General features: G+C 67.1%; 2 protein-coding genes across 8 annotated transcripts; both read left to right on the top strand.

Annotated features, from left to right (window-relative positions):
- Positions 1-906: 906 nt before the first annotated feature.
- On the top strand, positions 907-17,209 carry DPYSL5 (dihydropyrimidinase like 5). 2 transcript variants are annotated; one of them, XM_005433869.3, is made up of 13 exons: positions 907-980; positions 6,249-6,513; positions 8,262-8,420; positions 9,205-9,384; positions 9,494-9,562; positions 9,818-9,862; positions 10,142-10,217; positions 11,086-11,242; positions 12,371-12,512; positions 12,891-13,033; positions 13,117-13,324; positions 14,791-14,959; positions 15,885-17,209. In XM_005433869.3, the coding sequence occupies exons 2-13, from the start codon at positions 6,253-6,255 to the stop codon at positions 15,968-15,970; spliced, it is 1,695 nt and encodes a 564-aa protein (XP_005433926.1). In that variant the 5' UTR covers positions 907-980; positions 6,249-6,252; the 3' UTR covers positions 15,971-17,209. The 2 variants fall into 2 exon arrangements, with proteins under 2 accessions (XP_005433926.1, XP_027653516.1); XM_027797715.2 differs by lacking the exons at positions 907-980; positions 14,791-14,959 and having other exon boundaries at positions 5,414-6,513.
- A 916-nt stretch (positions 17,210-18,125) lies between these two features.
- MAPRE3 (microtubule associated protein RP/EB family member 3) lies at positions 18,126-27,098 on the top strand. 6 transcript variants are annotated; one of them, XM_055714738.1, is made up of 8 exons: positions 18,135-18,268; positions 20,571-20,776; positions 24,070-24,197; positions 24,364-24,450; positions 24,566-24,767; positions 25,428-25,579; positions 25,720-25,872; positions 26,135-27,098. In XM_055714738.1, exons 3-8 carry the CDS (start codon positions 24,129-24,131, stop codon positions 26,201-26,203), a joined length of 732 nt encoding a protein of 243 aa, XP_055570713.1. In that variant the 5' UTR covers positions 18,135-18,268; positions 20,571-20,776; positions 24,070-24,128; the 3' UTR covers positions 26,204-27,098. The 6 variants fall into 6 exon arrangements, with proteins under 6 accessions (XP_055570712.1, XP_055570711.1, XP_055570709.1 ...); XM_055714735.1 differs by having other exon boundaries at positions 24,305-24,450; positions 24,566-24,722; XM_055714733.1 differs by having other exon boundaries at positions 24,305-24,450.
- Positions 27,099-27,244: the final 146 nt, after the last annotated feature.

The raw sequence follows: 27,244 nt of genomic DNA, 5'->3' as shown, positions 1-27,244 counted from the left end.
TGGTGGGGGGCTGCTGGGCTGGTCTAGGTTGGATGATACTGGGTTGTGCTGGGCACTGCTGAGTGTTACTGAGCTGTACTGGGTACTACTGGGCACTGCTGGGCTGTACTGAGTACTGCTGGGTGTCACTGGGCTCCACTGGGCTGTACTAGGCACCAGTTGGGTGCTACTGGGCTGTACTATTACTGGTTACTGGGCTGTACTGGGTGTTACTGGGCACTGCTGGGAGGGGCCCATGGGGATGTGATGAGTGGGTGCTGCGACACATGGGGGTGTCAGGGGGTGCCGTGGGAGGGCCATTGAGTACAGAGGGGCTGCTGCAGGGGTCATAGGGGCTTACCCTGTGAGGGGGAATGGGTTGTCAGAAGGGGCTATGGAGGAGTCCTATACGGGGCTGTGGGCTCCCATCGGGGTCTATAGGGGTCCCATGGGGTCCCACAGGGGGCCATGTGGATCTATAGGGGTCTCATGGGGGTCTCCAGGGGTGCCATAAGGTCTCACAGGGGTCCATGGGGGGGTCTATAGGGCTGTCATAGGGATGTATAGGGGGGCCATGGGGCTCTATAGGTGGTCGGTCTATGGAGGGGCCATGGCGGCCATGGGAGTCTGTAGGCGTGCCACAAGGTCCCACGGGGGTCTGCAGGGATGCCATGGGGTCCCAGGGGGGCCGGGGTCACTCGGGGCCGCCCCCGCGCGCCTTTGTGCCGGCTCCCGTCACCACGGCAACTGAGCGGGCAGGTGGCGCCGCTGGGCGGGGTCCTGCCGCAAGTCCCGCCCCCTCCGCCTGTCATTCAGGCCACGCGCAGCGCACCCTGCTGGGGGGGCTGGGCCCCTCCCCCGGCGGGGAAGACGGGCGGCGATTGGCCGAGGTGGCGGGCAGGCCCTGCCCCTGCCGCGCAGGTTTGGGTGAGAGGCGATCGCGGACGGGGAGCGCGGCGGGCGCAGCACGGAGCGGGAGCGGAGCGGAGCGGGAGCGGGAGGTACCGGCGGGGCCGGGCGGGGCGGGGCCAGGCCGGGCCGGCTTGGCTTGGCTTGGCTTGGCTTGGCTCGGCTCGGCTTGTGTGGGCTGGGCTGGGCGGTTTCCGCACGTTCCCGCACCGGTGGGACCTGACTTGTCGCGGGGGGTGGCATAATCGCGACAGGTGCGTGCATCGCGACAGGCGAGGAGGGGGAGTGCCTCGCCGCCTCCGCATGGGAACCCTTGTGGGCTATCGCGGGGCAGAAAGGTTGTGTGCGGACCCCGCCCACGTACGGCGAGTCACCCGTCGCGACAGGGCGATGGTGTCGCGGCAGCGCGAGGGGCTCGCCTCGGCGGGGTGTGGCCACGGGGCCGCCCCGCCCGAGCAGGCCCGGCTCCCTCGTCTGCGCCTTGTCGCGACCGGGTGCGGAGTAGCAGGTGCGCGGGGCGCGGCGGAGTGGGGCCCCCAGGGCGGGCGGGGGGTGGTGGGGGCAGGCGGGGGTCCCACCGGGCCCGGCCCATTGTTCCGCGGGGGCTCCCGGGCGGCCCCGCCCCGGCTCGGAGCATCCTTTGTGCTGGGCGGCACCGGGCTTTGTCTGCGGGGCCGCCCCGGGGCCAGGACCCGGCCGCGCCCCCGGCAACCGGGCACCGGGGCCCCGCCGCGGCATCACCGGGGCCGCCCCTCGCCCTGGCGCCCCCACCCCTCGCCCGCCGTCCGCCCCCGCACCGGGGCTGCGCCCTACCCGGCACCCCACACCGGCAGCGGGCAGCCCGGCTCCCTGCCCAGTGCCCCCCACGCCACAGCCCCGGGTCGGGCCCCCCAGGGGCTGGCAGGACCCCCGGGTGCGGTGCCCGGCATGCCACCGGCCTGCCGCAGTGACAGCCGCGACGCACCCACCCGGCACACCCTGGGGTCCCCGGCGCACGCCAAGCACCGAGCCCGGAGCGGGACTGGGGGTCCTGCCGGGCCCCAGCACCCCTCTGCGGCGGCAGCGCGCCCCAGCACCCACGCGGGTGTGGCTGTGCCGTGCCAAGGTGCCCGCGGGGACCGGGACCGGCTGTTTGCACGCCTGCAGCATCCAGGTGACCGGCTCTGCCGGAGCATCCCTGGCCCTTCACCCATGGATCATGGTCCCCTGGTCACCGCGGGGCAGCCTGGGTGTCACCAACCCTCCCAGGGTGGTGGCTCAGTCACCCCAGCACCGGAGCTCATCCTGGCCGGGGGGGACATCAGTGGGACCCCGGCAGCGGGGCAGGGCAGCCTGGGCCCCACAGGCAGCGCTGGAGCGGGATGCGGGTGCTCAGCCTGGCTGTGTCAGTCATGGAGACGGGGACAGGGCAGGGCAGGGGGATGTGACAGTTGTGACCCCCAAGAGGCATCTCCCAGGCAGGGGGAGATGGCCACCCAGCTGCCACCTCCAGCCAGGGCCAGGCAGTGGTGGTGGTTTGGTGTCACTGGCAGGGCTGATCCTGCCCAGGAGGGAACGGTCACCAAGCCTGGCCCCTGACAAAGGAGAGTCCCTGCCAGGGCCCAGGTGGGGCAGGGTAGGTGCCGGGCAGGATGGGTGCCAGGGGGCTCTCCAGCACAGACAAAAGCGGGGGGCGGTGGAGGGGCCATGGGAGGACTGGTGTGGGAGCAGCCCCTGACCTCGCCACACAATGCAGCTCTGTGTGCGGCCGCGCCGCAGCCCCCACCGTCCCGGCACAAAGGCCAGGCCCAGCAGCCACCCCGGCCCCAACAGGTGCCCCCCCGGCAGCCCCTGCTGGGGCAGGGGTCCCTTTGTCCTGCCCGGGTCACAGCTGTTCCTGCACCCCCGCCCCGCCAGCCCCCACGGCTCAGGGCTAGCAGAGCAGCCGGCAGGCGCTGGGGGGCTGCGAGCCCCCCGAGATGGCTGTGCTGCTTTGTATGCCGGGAAGCGCCGCTGCGGCCCCCCGCCTCCCAGGGCTCGGCCAGGCTGCCGGCAGCACCCAAGAACGGCTGAGCCGGCAGCCTGTGGCATACCGGTACTGGCTATGGTGGTGGGTCTGGGCAGGGGGTCCCCAAGGATGCTCGCGGCCCCCCCAATGCTGACGCTGTGTTTCTGCCCTGCCGGGGGGACCTGTTGTCTCACAGAAAGCTCCTGCCTGCCGCACCAGCGAGCAGCCGCCACCGCTGCTGCCTGATGCTGGCTGTGCCACCGCACCGCAGCGGCTTGCTGGGGCACAGGCCAGAGCCCAGTGTTCCCGGGACAGGCTGTGCTGCACTGGCGCTGCAGCATGGGCTGGGGGACAGAGGGACAGAGCCCCTGGGGATGCTCAGCGTGAGTTGGGGGGACTGGGGGGGAACTGGCATGTCAGAGGGGCTGTGGTGGGCATGGGGACCGGTGTGCCAGCTGGAGCGGCAGCTGGTGGTGCAGGAGGCAAGGGGTAGCAGGGCTCTCCCGGGGCTGCGTGCAGGGGGTGACTGGCTGGAACCCCTGAGGAGGTGGCAGGAAAGGGGCCCGGCGCAGCAGGGTAGGGGGAGCACGGAGGTGGCAGCATGGGCAGCTGCACGGTGGCCAAAGCCATGGGCAGTGTGTGGAGCTGCCAGCCCTCACCTGTGCATTATGTCCAGCCCAGGCTGGGCTATCCCGTGTCCCCACGACTGCCAACTCGCCCCTGGTGTGTCTGCTGCTTGCCCACTACACTGCCATGCTTTGGCACACTCACCCCCTCCCAGCACACCCACAGCAGCCACCCTCTCCCCCGGCTTGCTTATGGGGCCAGAGCTGTGGGGCTGGAGAGCCCACCTGCCCACCTGTGCCAGACCTCACAGATCCAGCCGGCAGCCAGGCCCCATGGCTGGCCAGGCTGTGTGGGACCCCAGGGGTGCCCAGCTCCTATCCCAGTCTCTGCAGCATCGGTCACAGTGGGTGACATCTCCCCACCCATCCCCAACCCATGCTAGGGGGCCCTGCCCATGCCACAGGGTGGGAGGGTGCTGTTGGCACCACTGGGAGCTGGCACGGGCTGCCTTCCCATGCACTGCTGCGCTCCAGATCTGTCCATCACAGCAACCTGCTTTCATCTCAGGGTATGATGCACCACCTCCCTCCTGCACCCCCATTTCTGTGCCACACCGGCACCATCCTGCCCAGCCATCCCCTGCCCTGGGGTCCGGGGGGGCTCATGGGGTCAGTGGACACCACCACGTGTCCTGTGGGTGCTCACCCCACCAAGGTTGGCTGGCATCTTGCCCCATCCCAGCTGCTGCTGGCGTGGGGGCTCAGCACGTCTCTGCCTGGGGCTGCCCCCTTGTCCCCCTCATCCCTCTTGTCCCCAGCAGTGCAGCCATGGGTCCGGGTGCCCCCCAGCACAGCCCTTGCACAGGGCAGTGGCTTTCCCAGGTGCCTGAGGCAGAGCTGGGGGGCAGGTATGGGCAGGGGCTGCCCAGGACCAGCCAGGCTAGGGTGCTGGTGCCCAGCATGCCATGGCAGCGCAGCATGCTGCACAAGGAGCTGCTGCCAGGAGGAAGGTCACTGCCATCCCACTTTGGCCCCTCCAGGACCCGTTTTCCTCTGCCACCCCTCGGCAGCTGGCGCAGCTGTGCATGGCAGCAGCATTCTTGGCCCGGAGAGGGATGCCTTTCCCAGGAGCGTTCCCTGTGGCAGGGGGGCTGCTCACGGCACCCCAGCAGGTGTTTGCTGCCATCCATGCCACAGTGAGCAGTGGGACAAGGCACGGGCTGGCACCACCATCACAGAGCCCTGGGGCAGGAGCTGGCTGGGGAAGGGCTCCCAGTGCCCCCAGCCCCACACTGTTGTGGCCTTATGGTGGGCACGGCCACCCACCCTCCCCAAGCAGCTGCTCCTGCCCACAGTGCCGGGAATGCTCAGCTGCCGGCAAGTCCCAGCTCAGCCTCGCCGGCTGCCACTGCTCCCGGCCAGGTCCAGCGCCCGGGGAAGCCATTTGCTGCCGAGCAGGCGTTTTGCTGGCTGGCTGGGAATTGCTGGCACATGCTCAGGACAGTCCTTTCAGAGCAGTGCCCCGGTATCCGCATGGAGCAGCGGCAAGGCTGTGGGGGCACTGGGCCAGTCCCCCGCCGCAAGGGACCATGCTCCTGCCAGCAGCACCCTCTGCCCCACGGCTCGGCGCTGGCCCCAGCGTCGTGACACAGACAGCATGTGCTGTGCCCATCCTGGGGCCTGGGAACACTGGGTGGGACTGGGGCCCTGCCCACACCGGGGCTGCTCGGTGCTGGCCTGGCACTGCTGTGGGCTCTTCCCCACAGTCAGGGCAGCAAGTCTGGGCAGTGCTGTGCTGCTCACCCCTGCGCCCTGGCTGTCTGGAGGAGGGGAGGCAGCGCTGCTGGGGGGCCCTGGGCGGGGGGGGGGGGGGGGGCCTGCAGTGAGTCCCTACAGAGGCATGTCGGGGTGGGTTCTGGGGGAGTCCCAGCCCACCTCATGCCCCCAGGGTGGGTTGCACTCCCGGGGTGCCCACACAGCCGGCACGTGCCGTCCCTGCTTGGGCAGGTCGATTGCGTTTGACCTTAATCTACCAAATGAGTTATAGATTGTGTCTGGGGACGCCCCTTGCTGCCGGGGGTCTGTGGAGAAAGCAGCCCTGGAGCAGTGCAGGGGGGCTCCAGCAGAGCTGGCACCATGCGGGATTGTGGGGCAGAGGTCCTGGTGAGTGGTGCCAGCCTGGCACTCTCCATGCCAGCCTTGGCTGCCCTGCAGTGCTGCCGGGACAAGGCAGGCAGCTTCCCCCAGGCATGGGTACTTGTGCCCCAGGAGAAGCCCCAGCAGCATCCCCTTGGTGGACACAACACCAGCAGCCAGGCTCAGCCTCCTGCCTCACCCTGAAGCCGGGGGAAGCAGGGCGGGCAGTGTGTGGGGCTGGCAGTGCTCGGGGTCCAGCAGCCCTGCTCTGTGGCTGGCTCTGGGTGCTGAGACTGCAAGGTAGGCAGCACTGGCCCGGGTGCAGGCTAATGTCATTGGAGTAGGGGGGCTCAGCAGTGTGGCAGCCCCTGACTTGGCACCCGGGGCCCCCCCGCTCTGTGGATTTCCCAGGATAATCCAGTGTTGACATGGCTCAGGGCGGGGATGGGCATTCTAGATGCGCAGCCGCGGAGCTGCCCAGAGCCCTGCCTGCCTGCCTGCCTGCACTGGGACCCCATGCTGACAAGGGGTACTCACCCCCCTGGCAGCAGCACTGACCCAGCCTGGGACCTCCATAGCAGGCAATGGGGCTGAGCAACCCCCGGCCCCGGGGGGCTGCATGGGACTGGGGCAGCCCACAGCTGCCCCAGGGCTGACACCTGCCCTCACAGCACCATGCTCGCCAACGCGGCCACCATGCGGATCCTCATCAAGGGGGGGAAGGTGGTGAACGACGACTGCACGCTGGAGGCAGATGTCTACATTGAGAATGGCATCATCCAGCAAGTCGGCCGTGAGCTCATGATCCCTGGTGGGGCCAAGGTCATTGATGCAACTGGCAAGCTCGTCATCCCGGGCGGCATTGACACCAGCACCCACTTCCACCAGACCTTCATGAATGCCACCTGCGTGGATGACTTCTACCATGGCACCAAGGTACCCCCTGGCCGCAGCCCCTCCCCACGCCCCCCCGGGTATGCTACCTGCCCACACCCCAAGCCCTGGTTGGGTGGGTTTGCTCCCAGCTCAGGGAAGGCTCCCTGGCCGCTGTGGTACTGCAGGGGGTCAGCATGGAGCATCGGATGCCAGGCAAGCCCACCAGTGGGAGCTGTGTGGTGTGGGCAGGCTCTCTGCCCCGGCACTGCGGGCAGCCAGCAGCATCAGCTCCCCCACAGCCTGGCATGGCAACTGCCTGTCCCTGTGTCCCCATCCATCAGGTCCCATTGCTGTGAGCATCCTCCTCTCTCACTGGGAACTTGGCACCCAGTGCCAGCATGGGGCCCCTCTGCTCTCGTGGCTCCCTACGCACTGCTAGTTGTGCTCCCCATGAGGTGATGCTGCTGGCATGGGGCAGAGAGTGAAAGATGCCACTTCCTGGCAGATGAGCCCCTGGCCCAGGCATCCGGCAGCCTGGCTCCCCTGCCTGGCCATGTTTGCTGCCAGCCCCAGAGGGTGAGCAGAAGGGTGGGCACGCTGGCAGGGACAGTCGCCGTGGGGTGCAGCCCACCCGCATGCAGCGAATGTGCTCTCTCCTGCACTGGGGACCCCCTGGTGCCCTGCAGACCTTGCTGGGGGGGGATGCTTATCCAGCTCCAGACCAGGGCATGGCAAGCCCAGGCCTGCTCAGCACACTGCCATGGGGGTGCTCTGTGGTGCCAGCCTGGCTTGCCCCTCCCTGTGTGGCAGGGCCCTGTTGTGGGCCAGTGGTGCCATGCACCGGGTGCCGCTGCCTGGAGGTGTCAAGGGACCGGCGCGGGCTTGTCCTGGGCAGTGCTGGGGCTGGCTGGCTCCAGCACCCTGTACAGAGCAGCCATTGTGCCGCTGTGGCACTGGCCGTGCCCGGCCCTGGGGTGCTTAGTGTCCCTGGGCAGGGGGCTCAGCTCTCCCATGGCTGCTGCAGCAAAGGGGATGGGGGGCCAGCCCCATGCCATGGTGCAGCAAGGGGTCTGGAGAGGCACAGAGGTGTGCTGGAGGGTAGGGGGCTGGTGCAGCGACCACAGGCATGGCGTGCCTGCTCCGTATCCCCATCCTGGCAGGCTGCCTTGTAGCCTGTGCCGGCACCACTGGCCTGCGTCAGCCTGCCAGGGCCAATTGGTAAAGGAGCTTTGGGGATCAGCCAGGCTGGGTGAGCTGGGGACGCTGCCAGGTGCGACAGTGCCTGCCCTGCTGCCCACACCTGCCATGGCCGGGGGGCTCTCCCTGCAGCCCCTGTGCTGCTTGGGGCTGGGCTGGGCAGCCCCATCCCAGATTGGGCCCCATGTGGGGGGCGCAGCTGGGGGTGCCTGTGGGGACCCTGCTGCCCAGGCCCGTGGGTAGCCCAGGTAGGGCATCCCCCTGACACCCCAAATCCAGTGATCAGTGCTGGAGGGAGGCATTGGTGCCCCAGTGAGCAGCAGGTTGAGACTCTCCAGATGTCATGCACCCAGATGTGCAGCTGCAACTGGGCAGGTGCCAGCAAGGCCAGGGCACTGTGAGGGGTGGGCTGGCACCCCAGGGTGATGCTGGGGGATCCCTGCCTGCAGGCAACACTGTGCCCCACATGCAGCTATCCCAGCTTGGCCACCCAGGGGATTAGCCCTGCTCATTGCCGGGCAGGATTAGTGCTACCCCTCAGCATGGGCAGCAGAGACCGCTCCTGTGGGGCGAATCGGCCCCACACCGCTGGTGTCCCCTGTAACCCACAGGCAGCCCTGGTGGGAGGGACGACGATGATCATCGGCCACGTCCTGCCTGACAAGGAGACCTCGCTGCTGGACGCCTATGAGAAATGCCGCAGCCTGGCCGACCCCAAGGTCTGCTGCGACTACGCTCTGCACATGGGCATCACTTGGTGGGCACCCAAGGTGAGCCCAGCCATGCCAGCACAGCGTGGCTCCAGCCCCCTGGCACAGCAAGTGCCCAGGAGCAGCTGCTGTGGTCGGGGCTAATTCCCAACCCTGCTGATCCCATTAGCTGCTTGTTGGGGTGGGCTGGGCTGAGCCCCCAGGCTGCCTTTTGAGCTGCCTTGATCCAGGCTCAGCGGGACAGAGGTTCCCTGCGGGGCTGAGCCCCCCACTGGGGTGGAAAATGACCAGGGTGCCTGGGCACAGTGATCCCAACCTGGGGGGACCCCATCCTGCAGCATGACCCCTATGGGGGTGGCCAGAGGGGCTGGCCCTGCTTGGTGCCTAGACCCCGTCCCACAGCACGCTTGGGCCCTGCAATGCCCACCAAAGCTGCCAGAGCAGAATGAAGCTGGGCTGCTCCCAGCCGCACTGCAGGGAGACCCCAGCCCCAGTGTACCCCGTGGCCTGGCCAGACCCTCCCCAGGCAGAGCAGGGGAGGATGGGTGTGGAGCAGGTGCCCCCCACCACCGACACACCAGGGATGCAGCCAGGCCAGGGCCAGATCATGGCACGACACGGCAAGAAAATCCCCCCCGCCAGCAGCTGTCACTCCCCAGATCACCCTGGGACACACACGCAAATCCTGCATCTTGTGTCCCCAAGTTGGTCCCTGCCCCATGGTGGGGGGCACCTCATCCCAGATCTGCCCCATAACTGGGAGGGAGAGGGTCTCACAGCTGCCTGTGCATACCAGAGCTGCCATACCCCCCGCCACTGTACTGACCCCCCTGTCCTGGCACAGGTGAAGGCAGAGATGGAGACGCTGGTGCGGGAGAAGGGGGTGAACTCCTTCCAGATGTTCATGACCTACAAGGACCTGTACATGCTGCGGGACAGCGAGCTCTACCAGGTCTTCCGAGCTTGCCGTGACATCGGTGCCATCGCCCGGGTCCATGCCGAGAATGGCGAGCTGGTGGCTGAGGTGAGCACTGGGGTTGGGGGGTGCCCAGCAGTGATGGGCATCCCATCATGTGCTTGGGGCAAACAGAGCCCCCTGTGTCACCCCACGCTGACAGCCCCCCATTCCCCAGGGAGCAAAGGAGGCGCTGGACCTGGGCATCACGGGGCCGGAGGGCATTGAGATCAGCCGACCCGAAGAGGTAGGTGACAGCTGGCATCCCCGAGTCACCGCACAGGCAGTGTGGCCTGGGACATGGCTTGGATGCTCTGGAGCATCTTCATAGCTGGCACTGCCTGTGCACCCACCCATGCACCCATCTGTGCCATCCGTGCACCCATCTGCATGCCCATCCTTGCACCACCCATCAGTGCCACTATGCCTGACTGTGCACCGTGCCCCAGCTGGGGCATTTTGCCATGCTGTGCCATGCACTCACTGCCCACTCTCTCCGCAGCTTGAAGCCGAGGCCACACACCGTGTCATCACCATTGCCAACAGGGTGAGTGGTCCCACGCTGGGCAGCCAGGACTGAACCTCGCTGCTGAGGGTCTGCGCCGGGGTCCCCGCCCCTTAAGTGAGCTGGGTGTGTGGCACATGGCTGTGCCAGACCACGATGGGTATCCCACCTCCTCCTGCCGCTGGGGCATCCCCCTTCACTACATCTGGGGGTGGGTGCCCCACTTCCATGGGGAGGTCCCAGCGCCCTGGTAGGGGCACAGGGATGCCTCTGCGGAGCTGGGGCACTGTGGGGATGGTGACACTGACACCCTCTCTGCAGACCCACTGCCCCATCTACCTGGTGAACGTCTCCAGCATGTCTGCAGGGGATGTCATTGCAGCCGCCAAGATGCAAGGTAGGACGCCTGGATGGGCACCCCTAGGGGTGGCCCTGCCCAGGGCAGGATGTGCCCCCTACCCCGGGCTGGCAGTGGGGTGGGACATGGACCCCTGGGCTCAGTGCGCAGGTGTGGACTGGCCCCACTAGGGCAAAATACCCCGGGATGGGGGCCATGCGGTGGCGACCATCTGGCCGCGCTCTGGGTCAAGGCCCCACCTCTTCCCTGTAGCTCCGCCCCATCCTGTGGCCCCGCCTCTTGCAGTGGGGGCTGCTCCCACACGCGTGGGGACATGGGCACACGCAGGGACACGGGCACAGGTGAAGGAGTGCACACATGCAGGCATGAGCCTGTGCAGGGTCACGGTTGTGGGGCACATGCAGGGACACAGGCACACACTGACACAGACGTGTGTGAACAAGGGGCACGTGCATGGATGCAGACACACCCAGGCACAAGGGACACGCAGGGTGCATGTGGCACCGGGAAGGTCCTGGGTGTAAAGGGACATGGACATGGGCACATGCAGGGCTGTGTCACATGCAGAGGCATGGACATGTGCGGCACAGGAGCTATGGGGACACACAGGGACATGTGGACTCTTAGACAGGGACACAGGCAGGAGCAGACACATGAGCACATGTGTGTGCATGTGTTCTCGGACACGTGTGCGCACATGGGCCAACAGCCACCGGGCACCCGCAGCTCTGCTTGCACAGACACAGGACACATGGACACAGGGCTTGTGCCCAGATGGGGGCACACGCTGCCTGCAGCAGTACCGGTAGAGCACACACATGCTCTTGCACACTTGCCCCTGTGCACCCTTCCATTGCACGTGTGCCCTGCTGCCCCCAGCCCCACGCGTGTGCCTCCGCCCTGGCAGGGAAGGTGGTGTACGCGGAGACGACCACAGCGCACGCCACGCTCACCGGGCTGCACTACTACCACCAGGACTGGTTCCATGCTGCTGCCTACGTCACCGTGCCGCCGCTGCGCCTGGACACCAACACCTCTGCCTACCTCATGAGCCTGCTCGCCAAGTGAGGCACCCAGGGCACCCCATGCCCTGGGCACCCCCTTCCTGCAGCCACACTCCCCAGCACCCCCTCCCCAGTTGCCATGCTTGTTGGTTGTCTCCAAGCATCCCCAGTTGTCCAGCATGGCCAGGTGTTCTTCTCCTAGGTGCCACGCTGTCTGGCTGCCCCAGCACCCCAGCACCACATGTTCAGGCACCCTGCTCTCCAGACACCCTGCTCCCCTGGTGCCGTATGCTCCAGACACCCAATCTTTCAAGCACCCCCCTCCCTGAGCTACTCTCGGGCACCCCAGCTTCCCAGCACCTCACTTTGTGGGCACGGGGCTCTCTGGGAACCTCACTCCCAGACACTGTGCTCCCTTAGGGCCTTGCCCTGTGGGTGCTGCACTTCCCAAGCACACCCTGAGCACCTGGGATGCTAGGTGCTCCAATCCCCAGGCACACTGCTCCCCAGGCATTGGGCTCCCTGGGCACCCCACTGCTAGGTGCCCATTCCCCAAGCACCTCAGTCACCAATTGCTGAGCTCCCTGAGCACCTTGCTCCCCAGGCACTGACCTCCGTTGGCACCCCACAACATGGATGCCCCACTCCCTGGGCACCCTGCTCCCTGGGTGCTAAGCTCATCAGGCACCCCACTGCATGGATGCCCCATTCCCTGAGCACCCTGCTCCCCAGGCACTGAGCTCCCTGAGCAGCCCACAGCACGGGTGCTTCATTCCCTGGGCACTGAGCTCCCTGGGCATACCTGGCATGAGTACCCCACTCCTCAGGCACCTTGCTGCCTAGGCGCTGAGCTCCCCAAGCACACCACTGCATGGGTGCCCCATTCCCTGAGCAGCCTGATCCCCAGGCACGCCATGGCATGGGTGCCCCACTTCTGAGGCACTCTACTCCCTTGGCACTGACCTCCCCTGGCACCCCACTGTGTGGGTACCCCACTCCCCAGGCACCTTGTTCCCTGGTCACCCCACTCCCTAGGTGCTCCATTCCCTGCACACACTCCTTCCCAAGCACCTCACTCCCTGGGCGCTGAGCTCCTCAGGCACCATGCTCCTGGCTGTGGGCCCTGCCACTGGCTGGCTGTGGCCAAGCCACCCCAGCAGTGCCATCAGCAGCCCCATCCTCCCACAGTGACACGCTGAACATCGTGGCCTCCGACCACCGGCCCTTCAGCACCAAGCAGAAAGCCATGGGCAAGGAGGACTTCACCAAGATCCCCCACGGCGTCAGTGGGGTGCAGGACCGCATGAACATCATCTGGGAACGTGGTGTGGTACGGGGTCCTGCACACCCACCCCCGCCCACAGGCACCCTGGGATGAGGCGGCCTCCCTGGCTCTTGGGGGGCTCAGCAGTGGGGCTGGCTTGGGCTGAGGTTTGGGGTGGGAGGGCCCTGGGGTGGGAGAACCCTTCTGTTGGCTCCCACAGGATGTCCTGGGCAGCATTTGCCCTCCAGCATGGGGTGGGCTAGGTGCTCCCCAGTGCAACCCAGTGGGTCCTAGTAAAAGGCATAGCCCCAGCAGCCCCTTGCAAAGTGTTGGGGGGGGCAGTGCAGAGCACGAGGGACAGGGCACAGGCAGCTGGGCAGCACTGTGGGGCTGGGGCAGAATGCAGCCAGGCACATTCTCACCCTTCCCCTGCTCCGGTGGCAGGTTGGGGGCAAGATGGATGAGAACCGCTTCGTGGCAGTGACCAGCTCCAACGCTGCCAAGATCCACAACCTGTACCCCCGCAAGGGCCGGATCATCCCCGGGGCAGATGCCGATGTTGTGGTCTGGGACCCCGAGGCCACCAAGTAGGTGCAGCCAGCGGCAGGGCTGGGGAGGGGGCTCCCCGTGCCGATGGGCACCCACTCAACACCCGATCCCCCTCACTCAGGACCATCTCGGCCAGCACCCAGGTGCAGGGAGGGGACATCAATCTCTACGAGAACATGCGGTGCCATGGCGTGCCCCTGGTCACCATCAGCCGTGGGCGTGTGGTCTACGAGAACGGTGTCTTCATGTGTGCTGAGGGCACTGGCAAGTTCTGCCCACTCCGCTCCTTCCCAGACTCCGTCTACAAGAAGTTGGTGCAGCGGGAGAAGGTACAGGGACATCAGGGGCCGTGCCAGTGCTGTGCCACAGTGTGGGGACGGGCTGTGCCGTGCCTTGCTCCTGGCTGCTGGAGGGGCCAAGGGAGACAGCGTTGGCAGTGGTCCCAGAGATGTGGGTCAGTGCTGCCAGTGCTGGGAGGACAGGTCTGTGCCACCTAGTGCTGTGCCACCCCAGTGCCACGCTATGCCACAGTCGGTGCCACCCTGGAACATCATGTAGCGGGAGCGCAGTGTACCTCATGCAGGGGCAAGGATGGCAGTGGTGGTGCCCAGCCAGGGGCAAGCACCAGCAGTGCGGTCCCTACGGGTGGGTGTAGGATGGAGGACCCCCCTCAGCTCCCCACCCTTCCACGTGCTGGTGGTGCAGAGGGTTTGGGGACAGTTGGTTGGCAGTTGTCCTGACATGCATGTGAGGCACATGCCAAGTGTCAGGACCTGCTGCAGGCTGCTGTCCTGGGCTTTCTGCCCTCTGCAGCCCCCTGAGGCACCTCGCAGCTTATGGTGGTCCCACGTGCCCCAGGGCAGGGATACACATGGCTGGGACAGGAGGGGACACCAGGGCATGCGCTTGCCAGCTGTGGGACAGGTCTTGCCATGTTTGGTGGGGCCACAGAAGCCCCTCTCCCCACCTCTGTCCCCCGACCCAGTGCCCTCATCCTGCAGCGCTGGCCCCTCGTCCCGTTGCTGACCCGCTGTGCTCAAGGGGCACGGCCCCCACACACCAGACCCCTCGCGGGTCCCCAGGGCTGCCCAGGCATGACACCCAGGAGCTCTGGCAGCCCCCAGTCCTGCAGACCCCTCCATGCCCCCGCCTTTCACCAGCCCCTGCTTGGTGTATAGAGTGCACTGGAGGGGCAGGACGTGGTGCTGGTGCTGTGAGAGAAAGGGACAGCCAGGGGGTCCTATCACTGTCCCAGGGAGCTGGGAACCGGTGGCCAGCACCAGGGTGTGTGGCTGGAGCCATGCATGGCTGGGGGGGGGCACAGGGCATCACCTGCCTGTGTGGTCCCCTCCAAACACTCACCTGCACTTTGCTGGGGGGGTGGGGGTGGTGTGTGCGGCTTGTCATCAGCAGGGAGACAGGCGAGGGGCTGCGCCGCTGGGGTCACCTGCCTCCCCCAGACTCTGCTCCTGCTCTGGCACCGCTCTGCACCAGCACCTCTTGAACAGGGAGCCCCACAGCCCAGCCAGTGTCCCACTCAGTGCCCCCCAAGATGTACCCCTCCCCACACCACAGCCCACTCCCCATGCCACAGCATGCCCTGGCCCCCTTCCTTCCTTCCCTCCCAACACCCGGCTGATCCGCACCCCGCTGTTAGGTCCTGGCACCCCTAACCCTGCTCACACTGCGGGGTCCCCCCATGCTCCCCCTGCGCCCTGGCCGCAGCCCCCCGCCCATTACGGCGCAGTGCCCGCTGGGCTGACGCTCTCTCTGCTTTTTCTTTCCCTTCTGGCAGAGTTTAAAGCTGCGGGGTGTGGATCGTACCCCATACCTGGGGGATGTGGCCGTGGTTGTGCATGCCGGGAAAAAAGAGACGGGGACGCCCCTGGCCGATACGCCCACCCGGCCCGCCACGCGACACGGGGGCATGAGGGACCTCCACGAGTCCAGCTTCAGCCTGTCCGGTAAGAGTGGGGGTCCCAGCAGCCCCAGCCCTGTGCCCAGCCCCACTCCAGGGCTCGCTGGCAGCCCCGCATCCGGCGGCTCTCGGGCACCGGCCAGGCACTCACCTATCCAGGGTGTCCCCACCAACAACACCCCTAAGGGTGCAACCCCTCATCTCTGAGGCAGAGGGCCATGCTGCCCTGCTGCGCCTGTGGCAGAGTAGGAAGCTGACCCCATCCCTGGCCCCGCAGCCCCTCCAGCCTGTCCCTCCATGCACCGTCCATCGTGTGGCTGTGCCGTGCGGGGGTTCATGCTGGGCTGGGAGCGGCTGGGGCAGGTAGGACTGAGCCGGCGCATGCATTGTGTCCAACCCCAGCAGGCACCTTTGTCCCCAGGAACAGGAACAGAGGGATTGGGGGGCATCCCGGCAGCCCTAGCTGGCACTGCCATCCCACCCTGCAGCCACCATGGCGCTGCCCTGTGCCGGACAGGACCAAGCCACATGCTGTGCTGGAGCAGGAGTGGGCCTGGGGGCCTGGAGCAGGAGTGGGGCTGGCTTCAGCTGCGGCACCCCGTGCTGCCCACGCTCACCACCACCGCAGCTCGGTGCTGGCTGTGCCGGGGCCAGCAGCTGTGGGCGATGCTCCCTGCTGGCACCACACTCGGGCATGGGACCTGGCCACTCTGACCCCCTGGAGCAGGACGCTAGGACCCAGTGGGTCACGAGCATCAGTGCCAGCGTGGCCAGAGTTGCACAAGCACTGGTGCCCACCTACCACTCTCGGCAGGAGTGTGGCTGTTACAGAGCCAGGGGGACACAGAGCACCCACTGTCCTCAGGGTGCTGGCAGCAGGGCTGCTGGCCATGCTGGAGGTGCTGGGGTGGCCATCGGGCTCTCGCCCTGGCACCGGCGGCCCTCATGCTGTCCATCCGTCTGTCCGGCAGGTTCTCAGATCGATGACCACGTTCCAAAGCGAGCTTCGGCCCGGATTCTCGCTCCCCCCGGAGGCCGGTCGAGCGGCATTTGGTAAAGCCGGGGACATGTCCCCCAACTGAGGACCAGGTGCCGTCCCCATGCTGTACCCCCGCCGGGACCCCGGCTCTGGCGGGGCTCCCCTTGCACCAGGGGGGCCCTGCCTGGCCCCCGTCCTGCCGGCGGGGCCGTGCCAGCAACGTGAGCCGACAGCTGGGTGCGGTGGGCCAGGGGGCCACGGCCCAGCCGGCGGGAGGGGATGGGGCAGTGGGTGGGTCTGCCCTGGCCCTTTTCTGTTTGCACGTTGGGTTTGGATCAGTGAATTTTTGACTTGTTTGTGCATCACGTGGAAATACTCTGAAGTGGTTTGTGTCACTAGCGTTAGGGGAGAAGCAGGGACCCCCCCCCTCCGCCCTTCCCACCCCCGGGCTGCCCCCACCCCCTGCCCTGCTCTGGCCCCCTGTGGGATGCCCAGGCCCATCCCACGCCGGGGCAGCCAGCAGCCAGCATGCACACGCCTGCACCAGCGTGGGGCTGACAGCTGTCCGCTGGCACACACGTGTGCATCCCACCATGTGAGGTGCTGGCAGGCTTCTCACTGCGGTATGTGTGTCCACATGTGTGTGTAACACCAAGCATGGTCTGAGATGTTCATAGCACACGTGTGCCTCCCTTTGTGCAAGGTGCTGGCAGGCTCCTCACTGCCATGTGTATGCGCACACGTGTGCCACACCATGCATGGTCTTGGTGAGATATTCATTGCACACACGTGTGCACACGTGTGCAAGGTTCTAGCAGGCTCCTGACCACTCTGTGTGTGCATGCTCATTGCACATGTGTGCACACATGAACTCCTCAGCAGGTGTCCATGCACGTACACACACGTCCCCATCCCTCCGTGCACGATGGCAGCACCTGTTTCATGCCATGCCAGGACCCCTCCACGTCCCACTGCGGTGCTGCCGAGGACCCTGGGGCTGGTGACACTCCCGTGCACCCACAGTGGGCACAGGTCGGGGTCCCTGTGGCCGCAGCAGAGCGGGGTCCCCACCCATGTCCCCCGCCATGCACTGGTGCTATCCGGTGGGTGCCCCCGCCCCACTGCCCCCTCCCCAGCCATGCCCCGTGGTGGTGTCAGATGTGAGTTGTCCCTTGTGCCCTGTCCCCCTAGTTGGTCCCTGTAGGTGTGTGGGGGGGCCGGGTGGGCGCGGGGGTCCTGCCCGCCCCTGGGTAGTTGCATATTGGCCGTTTTTAGGAACCTGCAGTACATTTCTGTTTGCTCATTAAAGACAGTTCTCACAGCACCCAGCCTCGATGCCTGCTTGGGGGGGGCTGGCTGGGGGGGCCAGCCTGGGGTGAGGTGTGCAGTGGGCTCCACATCGCCCCACTGCCCAGTGTGCATGGCAGTGTGCTCCAGGACTGTCCCTATGGCCACCCTGCATGTATGTCCGTCAGCCCCCGGCACACCAGCCCTCGGGAGGGTGACCCCCCACACCCCCTCAGATTCCCTGAGCGTGGCTGGGTACTGTTGGAGGAGGAGAGCGGCCGCCACGTGTGCAGGGACACAGACTTGGCAGGTCAACCCCAACTCCTGCACATGGGATGCCCCAGGTTGAGCCACTGGCATGTGGCCACCATGGCAGCACCGGAGCCGGTGTGCAGGGGTCCCCGCGGCTGCAGCGCTGGGGACAAGCAGGGCCCAGGAGCCGCAGACCTGCCGGGGGGGCACGAGGAGATGTGGGGGGCACATGGAGCTGACCTAGCCACCATGTGGCCGAGGGCATCTCAGCAGCACCGCTGCAGGCAGCTATGCCAGTTGCACATCACCGCAGCGGGAGGGTGGGGGCACATGCACACACACTGCTGGGGTGCATGAATGCACCCATGGGTGCAGAGAGGGTTTGGGGGTCTGTAGGGTAGGGATGGGGGGTAAGGGGAGAGCTGGGGTGTCCCGGGGCATCCCTGTGGGCTGGGGGGGAGGGGAGGCATGGGGACCTCTGGGAGGTCCCGAGGGGTCTCAGAAGGGTCCCAGGGGGGATCCTGGGGAGGTCCCAGAGGGATCCCGGGGGAGTCCCGGCCGTGCAGAAGCCGACGCCCGCCCCTAGGGGGCGCTGTGGGGGAGGCAGGGCCGGTCGCGGCCCACGTTGCCATGGCAGCGGGAGGGGCGTGGCTCCGGCTGTTCCCATGGCGGCGGGGGCGGGGCGGAGCAGGGTCCGGCCCCGCCCACGGGGAGGGGTAGAGGCAGCGGCGGCGGCGCATGCGCGGGCGGCCTGTGAGGTCCTGGCCCGGTCCCGGCGAGCCCGGCGCGGTGCGGAGGGAGCGGAGCGGCGGCCGGAGCGGCCGCGGCCCGAGCACGGTGAGTGCGGGGCGGGGTGGGGCGGGGCGGGGCGGGGCGGGATGGGACCGGACAGCACCGCACCGGGCCGCCGCCATCGCCTGCATCCCGACACCGGCCGGCGCCGCTGCCCCCGGGACCGGGCGGGGGGGCCCCGTTGGGGCCTCGGGGGATGGAGCGGCGGGGGAGGGTGACACCGGAGGATGTAGCGGCTGGGGCGGGGTCCGTCCGGTGCCTCCAGGGATGGGGCGGCTGTGACAGGCGGGGGGGCCCGGGGACAGAGCGGCCTTGTCCCGTGTGGGGAACGGGACCGCGGCTGGGGACGCGAGGCCCGTGGACCGGGGCGGCCGGGGCCTGCGGTGCTGGTGGCGGAGGGGTCCGGCCTGACTCAGCGGCGGCCGCCCCTGCGCTCCGGCTGCGTCTCCCGTGGGGCCGCGGCCCCGGTACGGCATGGCACAGCACGCCGGGAGCTGTAGTCCTGGCACCGGCGGGGCCGCCCGGCATCGCGCAGCATCGATTACCGGGCATTCCTGCCGGTTACCGGGCATCTTCGGAGCTCAGCTGGGTGCGGGGTGCCCGCCTGTCAGGCAGGGCCAGCACTGTCCACCCGGTGCCGGTGCAGGGTGATGCTCCCGGGACGGCGGGCAGAGCCCCTGCGGTACCGGCTGGGCCAGAGCAGTCCGGGACAGTGAGGTGGCTGGTGCGGGTGACCTGCCAAAGCGTGACGTGCTCTCTCGTCCCTCGTCCTCATAGCGGCACGGTGGCAGTGGCTCCGGCACGGTGCCACGCCAGGACCAAGCTGGGCACCGGCAGCCCTTTGCGGGCAGGGTGGCAGCCTGAGCGTCTAACAGTGCCCGTGTCGGGATGGGGGGCACGGTGCCCTTCCCGGTGCTCCCCACCAGAGAACACTCAGCCCCGTCTCCTACCAACGACCTCAGCACGTGGGGAAGAGCAGGTCCCCCAAGCCGGGTGCAGGGTGCTTACAGGGTGTGCAGAGTCCGGCCCCCCAGTGCCACCCCAAGACTTTCCCCGTACCCCCAGTGTGACCAGGAGCCAAGGGGTGCCAGATCGGGGCTTCATGGCGATGCTGTGTGCCCATATAGTGGCTCCTTCCCATCACACGTGTGGGGCCACAGTGGGGGACAGCTCTCCCTGGTAATCAGTGTGGGCACGCTGGCATGGCCAGAGAGTGTGGGGCTTCTCAGGGGGCTTGGCTGGCACTGGCAAGGGGCTGCCCAGGCTGGGGGATGCTCTGCTGTGGCACAGACCTGCAGGCGTGGGTGTCCCCTGCCCTGGCTGTGAGGTGCTGACGAGCAGCTCTCCCTCCGCTGGCTCTAACAACCACCCAATTTGAATCATCAAAAGGCACTCGGCATTAATATTTCAGGGATGCTGTGCAGGATAAGGATGCCGGCGCAGGCAAGGGGGGAGCAAGTGCGGTGGGAGGCGCTGCCGGCGGCACCGCGCTCTGCACATGCTCCTGCCGCTGCTATTTCAAGTTATTTAGGTTAGCGAGAGCGGAGCAGGCAGGGGACCCGTGAGGGTGGGCCACCCTGCCCCTGTTCCCCCGCATCGCTGTCAGCCAGGCACCGCAGCCGCACCGAGCACCACTGTTGGGAGCCACGGGCTCCCAGTGCGTGAGTGACTGGTTTTCCTCACCGCGGGCCGGGCCGGGTGCTGCTGCCTGCTAAAGAGCCGGGAAAACAGGGAATGTGCTGGGGGATGGACCCGGCAAAGAGCCAGGTGCTGCCTGCTCCCAGGCAAACCCATCTGCCACATGCAGGCTCCAGCGTGGCGTGGCATGGACAGCACAGCACAGCATGGGGATGCTCCCCTCAGGGTAGGGGGAAATGGCACTGGGGGGGCCGTCTGTGATGGCCAGCGGTCGGGGGCAAGTGGCCACCCCTGCCAGCACCTGGGCCACCCTGCCTGCTGCCTTAGAGCTGCCTGCCAGCTGCCAGATCAGCTAGGCAGCACCGCAGCAGCTCCCTCCGCACAGCCCCCGCTGAGTTGTCTGCCACCCCCCTCGCCTATTTGTCACTTGAGAAGCCACCCGGGATGGCTCCCAAAATAGAAGCTGCGAGTCGCAGCAGCCCAGCTCGCCCCAGTACGGTGGTGGTACCAGGCTGGCGCAGACAGTGAGGGGCCAGCACCGACCCGCAGCTTCAGTGGGCGACACTGCCCATGCGGCTCCCAGGCAGCCACAGCAACGTGCAGTTGGTGCCTGGCCTTGGCAGCTGGTGCTGCCACCACCGCCTTGGTGCTGAGCAAACACGTCCGGTGCGGCCACCGGCCTCATTCTCCTCCCGCTTTGTTTGGCCAGAGCGCGCCGGCCCGGCGAGGGCTGCGGCGTGGGACGCTGGTGCCTGCCGCTGGCTCCCTGGCAGCGGTGGCACGAGGAGCCGGGCTGGACGACCTCTCCGCGCCCCGGCAGCGCCGGCGGGACAGGGCAGAGACACGCGCCTGAGTGTTTTGTTCGCCGTTGGGCCTTGATTAGCAGCTTGGCGGCCGGACAATTAAAATGCAGCGGTAAGCGTCCCTCCTGCCCCGTCAGCACGGCTGGCCGGGCGCCCTGCGCAGGCGGCACGGGGCGGGGGGGCTGCCGCTCGTGGTGGGGGCTGTGCCCCAGACCTCTGCATCCCCCCCCACTGCCGGTGCCTGCAACCTGCCTGCGCGGCAGAGGCACAGCTGGCATCAAGGGCAGGTGGCAGGAGCCGTGCTGCCAAGCGAGCCACTGCTCCCCGGGGACCCAGTGCCTGCAGAGCCAGGCCGCTGCTTGCCCAGCACCAATGCAGCTGTGTGCCGAGCCCTGCACCAGAATGGCTTCTCTCCCACAGCCTGCTGGGAATTGGGGCTAAATTCTTACTTTTATTAGGTTTGGGGTTGAGTTTGTGGGTTTGTTTTTTTGGAAAAGGTGGCAGCAGAGGCAGCATGCAAATCAGCCCAGCTGGAGGCTCCCCGCCTTGGATGCATCCACCACACAGCGTCAGGGCTGGGGCAGGTGGTGGGGCTGGCTCCTGCCCTGGCCGGAGGGCTGGCACAAGCATTGGATTCCCTGTCATTATGCTAGGGTGTGCTCGGCGCTGTGGTGAAGGGCTTTGAAGACCAGCATGGCATTTCAGAGACTGGAAATGAGCTGGGTGGCACAGTGCGCCCCAGCAAGCATCCCTGCGTGGTGCTGGCACCTCCAGCTCGATGCTGGTCACTTGGGGCTGGGACATGCAGGTGCTCAGTGGTGCCGCATGCTGGAGCAGGGTCAGGGTTCTCCCTGCCGGGCTTGCACATGTGGCAGCATGTGCAGGAGTCGGGGTGCAGCTGGCGGCAGCATGCTGGGGAGTGGCTGGCATGGTGACACCTGAATTCATCCTGCTGTGAAACCTGTCCCTGCGGCTGCCAGCACAGGCCTTGGCTTGCTTTGGCAAAGGGGAAGCCATGGCTGTACTGAGGCGCAGGGCACCAATACCGGCAGCCTGCTGGGAAGCGCAGTGGAAATCCTGGGTGGCCAGGGGGTGCGTTGCCTGCCTATGGGGGCTGTTCCCTCCTGCTTGACCCCAGCCCTTTGTTTGCTGGGTTCCGTACCGGGGTGAGATGATGATGAGGAAGGTGCTGGGTTCAGCCCTTGGTTGGGAGCAGCTGAGGTTTCTGCTGGGGTTGCACCCTGCTAGTGCTGGCGCTGGAATGGCATTGGACCACACGGGGTGTGCTCCCAGGCTCTGCACTGCCTTGCCTGCCTGGGGAGCATCCCCAGTGGGGAGCTGCCTTCTCAACCCCCCCCAGCAAGGTTCCTGCAGACCCCACCACACAGGGCATCCTGGTGAGCCCCATGCGTTCCTACATCCCCTCTGCTTCTCAAGGGTCTGGGGCATGCCAGCCACCCCCGTGCCCCTATCCCGGCCCCGGCTAGGTTTGGAGGGGACTGCACCCCAGGGCTGGGGCAGTTTCCCTGCTGCGATGGCTACAGCTGTGTTGGAGCTGCCCCAAAGCACAGGCAGGGTGCTGGGAGAGCTGTGGGCTGCTGCGTTGGGTCCGGGCACTGTGCACCCCCCAGCTTGAGTGGGGCCAGCCCCAGCCTCACGGCTCACTGTGGTGGCCACGGTGCTGGCACCCAGTCCAGCCCTGCTCAAGCTCTGCCCTGTGCACAGGGTGCTGGCAGCTGCTCCTGGCTATTTCGGGAAAGGATGGTGATGGGGGGCGGTGGGGGGTGGTGGGGGTGGTGTCAGCCAGCCACTGGCTCCTTGCCGGGACGGGCAGGCAGCCCTCTGCCCTGCAGCACACACAGCCCCCCCGCCTGCCGATCCCCTGCCCACTCCAACAGTGGACAAGCGCCATTGCCTTACCGGCTGCACCGCAGTGCGCGTGGCTCTGGCTCTGTGCCGCGCATGACTCAGCTCAGCGCTGCTGGAGGAGGGGGGACCCCTGCCTGCACCCCAGGCAGCATTAGGCTGTTTGAACAGACACTGCAGCCAGTGTGATGGGTGGCTTTGGTCCTCACTGGCTGCCGGGGAGTGAGAGGGTGCCCACCACACTGTGCTGGGGGCTGACGGCAGCCGCAGGGGCCTCTTTTCCAGCTGCTCCAGCGGCTAAAAATACCAACACCCCCAGCTGCGTGCCACGGCCCCGTGTGGGGTGGGATGGGACAGGATGCTGGGGGTCCTGGCCTGGCGCGAGGGACGAGCCAGCTCAGCTGCCGGTAGCAGTTCAACCAGCCAGGCTGTGTGGGGGTGCTGGGGCCAGCATCACCGGTGCTGAGTCACGGCGCTACCAAGGCCGCGAGTTGGGGATGCGCAGCCACCGGCACCAGCACTGCACAGCCCCCCTGCCATTGCACCCATGGCTCCAGTCTGCTGGCAACAGGGGGTCCTGCGTGGTGGGGTCCTCCCCAGGCCCAGGGTGCAGGCATGGTGCAGGCAACTGCCCCCCCTCGCCAGTCCCACACAGCACCTTGGGCTGCTGCAGCAGGAGAGCGGGGCTGGGGGGGTGAGGGGGGGCGGCCCCCAGCTGGCAGCTGGGCCAGAGGCCCGCAACCCCCCCTCTCCAGGGAGAGCGGATTAATGCGTTGTCGGCTGCTGAGGCGTGGGGGGAGCGGGGCTGGAGACCCCCGCTCGTAGGGAGGGGGCAGTGGGACAGGGACCCTGCCCTCGCACTGGGGGCGGTCCCTGCTCTAAAGTGTTTGGCAGGAGCCGGTGGGATGCTGTCTCAGTGGCCCCCAGCTCTGCAGCACAGGTCCTTGGTGCTCTGCCATGCCAGGGCAGTGGCTGTGGGGTCTCCATTCCTGCGGTGCCCGGGCAGAGCCCTCTGCCATCTGGGAGCGGGTTTGTGGCCGTGCTGGCAGATGTTGACCCTCTAAGCCCTGCTCTAATGGACCCCAATCCTGGCCCCGGCAGATTAGGCAGCCACTGAGGGCTGGAAGGGGGGGGCCATAAGCTGCTTATGGGCCGGCACTAGCCCCTGGCCCCCAGCCTCGTGCACAGGGAAGGAGCTGTACCCTCAGTGGTGCCCACATCCCCCCACGACCCCTTGCCTGTGAGCTGCATCTTGTGCCACATCTGTGTCCTGTGGTGGGTTCTGCTGCCAGTGGCTTGGGGCATGGGTGGACCTGGCTGGGTGGGACACCACAGGGCTGGCCAGGGACCCTTGTGCCCCCACCCCTGCCATACCGGGGGGTACAGCTGGGGTGAGGGGGTCCGGTGGGCTGTACCATGGCAGCCTGGCCCTGGTGTCCCCGGGTGGGACGGGTGCCCTGAGTCCTGCCAGCACGGAGCAGAGCAGGGCTGGGGGCGCAGTGGGGTGCCGGTGCTGGTGTGACGCCTGTCTCTCGGCAGCTGGGGCATGGCTGTCAATGTGTACTCGACGTCGGTGACCAGCGAGAACCTGAGCCGCCATGACATGCTCGCCTGGGTCAACGACTCCCTCCAGCTCAACTACACCAAGATCGAGCAGCTCTGCTCAGGTGGGGCGCGGGTCCCAGCGGGGTGGACAGACACGGGGAGGGGGGGACAACAGTGGCAGGGTGCTGCTGGCCCCCCTCACTGATGCCATGGTGTGGGACCGGCACAGGGGCTGCCTACTGCCAGTTCATGGACATGCTGTTTCCCGGCTGCGTCCACCTGCGGAAGGTGAAGTTCCAGGCCAAGCTAGAGCACGAGTACATCCACAACTTCAAGGTGCTGCAGGCCGCCTTCAAGAAGATGGGAGTGGACAAAGTAGGTCCGGGGGGGGGGGGGGGGGGCAGGCTGTGGCATAGCTGTGGCTGTGGCATGGCTGTGGCTGTGCCCATGCTGAGGGCAACCCCACCAGCCCTTGCCTGTCCCCCCCCAGATCATCGCAGTGGAGAGGCTGGTGAAGGGCAAGTTCCAGGACAACTTTGAGTTCATCCAGTGGTTTAAGAAGTTCTTTGATGCCAACTACGATGGGAAGGAGTACAACCCGCTGCTGGCGCGGCAGGGCCAGGACGTCGCGCCCCCCCCAAACCCAGGTGATCACATCTTCAACAAACCCAAGAAACCCATTGGCACTGCAGGTAATGTCCGGGTCCCCCCCGGCAAGCGCTGACCCCTGCCCTCCTGCTCCCCACGTCGCTCTGCCCGCAGCCAGGCGTGTCCCCCTCCCGCACCCCTGCCACTGCCTGTGCCCAGCTCTGCTGCCTGCCTGCCTGCAACCGGGTCTGCAGGGACACCTGGGTCGGAGGGGATGGCAGAGGGACCTGCGAGGAGCCAGGCAGGGCTCAGTGCCTCCATCTTCTTGCTCACTCCAGGCTTGAGGGTGGTTTGTCCCTCTCAAGTTCCCCCATCCCATGGCTGCCATCCCCCGGTGGTGCCCAATTGCTGCGGGGCTACCAGGCTGCTCCTGGCTGCAGGTGATGCTCTATGGGGATCACAGGCTCCCTGTGCTGGCCCCACAGGAGCATCTCAAGGGCCAGACACCCCCCCACCCCCTGGTCCCTGGCAAACTCCAGCCAGGCCACGAGCACCCCTCAAGGGGGCTGAGGGTGAGATCTGCCAGGGGAAACTGAGGCATGGGGGGAGGCTGAAGGCAGGACAGCTCGGAGTCATGGCTCAGCCCCAAGTGCTCTGCCTGCTGCTGTTGCCCTGCCACCCAGCATGATGCAGAGGGGGGGTGTCCCTGCTGGCAGTCCCCCGGGGCCGGCATTAACCTTTTGGTCACCGTCTCTGCTGTCAAGTCCCTCAGAGGACCTCTCCCACCGGCCCCAAGAACACGTCAAACCCAGCCCGCCTCACCAACGTCCCCAGCAGCATCCTCCGGAAAAACTCTCCTGCCACCCGCAACGGGGGCACTGAGGCTGATGCGCAGATCCTGGAGCTCAACCAGCAGGTAGGCAGGGCCCCTGCCCGCTGCTGCCTGCACCCAACTGCCTTCAGGGCTGGGGGACACCCCGGCGTGGGAGGGAGGGGGTGGTGCTGAGCCCCCTCTGGGCGCGGGCTGAAGGCTTTCTGGACGCCCCCATCCCACAGCTAATGGACCTGAAGCTGACGGTGGACGGGCTGGAGAAGGAGCGGGATTTCTACTTCAGCAAACTGCGGGACATCGAGCTGATCTGCCAGGAACATGAGAACGAGAACAGCCCCATCATCACCGGCATCGTCAGTGTCCTCTACGCCACAGAGGTGAGGGCCGGGCACCATTACCCACCCCTGTCACCAGGATCCCCAGTCCCTCATCCTGCTCTCTGGGTTTCCCTGGGACCAGACCCCATGGCTGCTCCCGGCCTCATTTGCAGTGTGACTGGGGCAGGGGGGTTTGGGATTTGCTGGAGCCCTTGCACCATGCCGGGGGGCGGTGGTGGGGCTGAGGCAGGAGCTGGCTGCGAGCAGGAGCACCTACACAACACAACCCCCGGACTGATGGCCCCCCGTGCCCCCCTGCCAGGAGGGCTTTGCCCCACCAGAGGATGACGAGCTGGAAGAGCAACACCCAGAGGACCAGGATGAGTACTAGCCCCGGCACGCTCCCACGCCACCCCGCGCCGTTCCCCCACCATAGACATTTTGAGGTCTGAGCCTGTGCGCCTCGCCCTGCACTGTCCACATGCCATCACGGTCTCCAGCAGCTGAGCCCGGGGCCTCACTGGTGGGAGGCCACCGTCTCCATAATAAATAGATGTCCATCCAGCGAGGAGCACGGCTGTACCTATGCCGGCAGGTGGGGACGGGCTCTGGCCGCCGTGCCCGGCCCTCGCCACCCCCACCCCGTATTTATTTCCGTTGACCCCTCCGATGTGAGTGCTGCAGCCGCCCCGGTGTCCCTGCCTGCCCCGTTGTGTGAGAGCGAGAGGGAGAGAACCGAGTCCTCAGGGTGTTTTCCCCGGGGTGGAGTGCGCTCGTGCGCTGCCTGTGCTGCCTGCACCCTGCCAGCCCGGGGGGGCAGGTGGGCTGGAGCCAGCGGCCGCGGGACCACTGCCCGGGGATCGGTGCCTGCCCGGCAGCCTGCGGGGGGGGGGGGGGGGGGGAGGGGGGGAGGGGGGGGATGCGGCTCGGACGAGGGAGGTTGTTGCTTCAGGTTCCTGGGAGGGTGGAAAAGAAACCCCAGTCCGGCTGACGACGTGGCCGCCTGCCTGCTCGGGTGGGTGCAGGCAGCGGTGGGGGGCACCTGGCCCCCGCGGGCCAGAAGACGGTCTGACCCCCCCCCGCGGCGTGGGGACGGCGCCGTCCCTCTCCCCGCTGCGGAGCCCCCTTGCCCGTGGCCACTGAGGACCCCCCCCGGGGCGCTGGGGTGGGTTTGCTGCCCGCCCTGGCCATCGTCTCCCCGTTGCATTGCTTGTCTGGTCCGTCACTCCGGTTGCAAAGCCTGCATCTGTGTTAAGTTTTATTTAAAATAAACTCGTGTGGTAAAACGCTGTGCTGCGGTTCTGGGGCCGGGCTGCGGGAGGAGCGCGGCTGGGGGCGGGGCACAACCGGGCTGTGGGCTGAAGAATGACACGGAGTGGGCGGACGCCCGGGTGCCCCCTGCTGCGGGGGGGTCTCCTGGGCCAGGCCTCCA

Source organism: Falco cherrug, chromosome 6, assembly GCF_023634085.1.
Source record: "Falco cherrug isolate bFalChe1 chromosome 6, bFalChe1.pri, whole genome shotgun sequence".
NCBI lineage: Eukaryota > Metazoa > Chordata > Aves > Falconiformes > Falconidae > Falco > Falco cherrug.
This window is presented reverse-complemented; position numbering and strand designations above follow the sequence as displayed.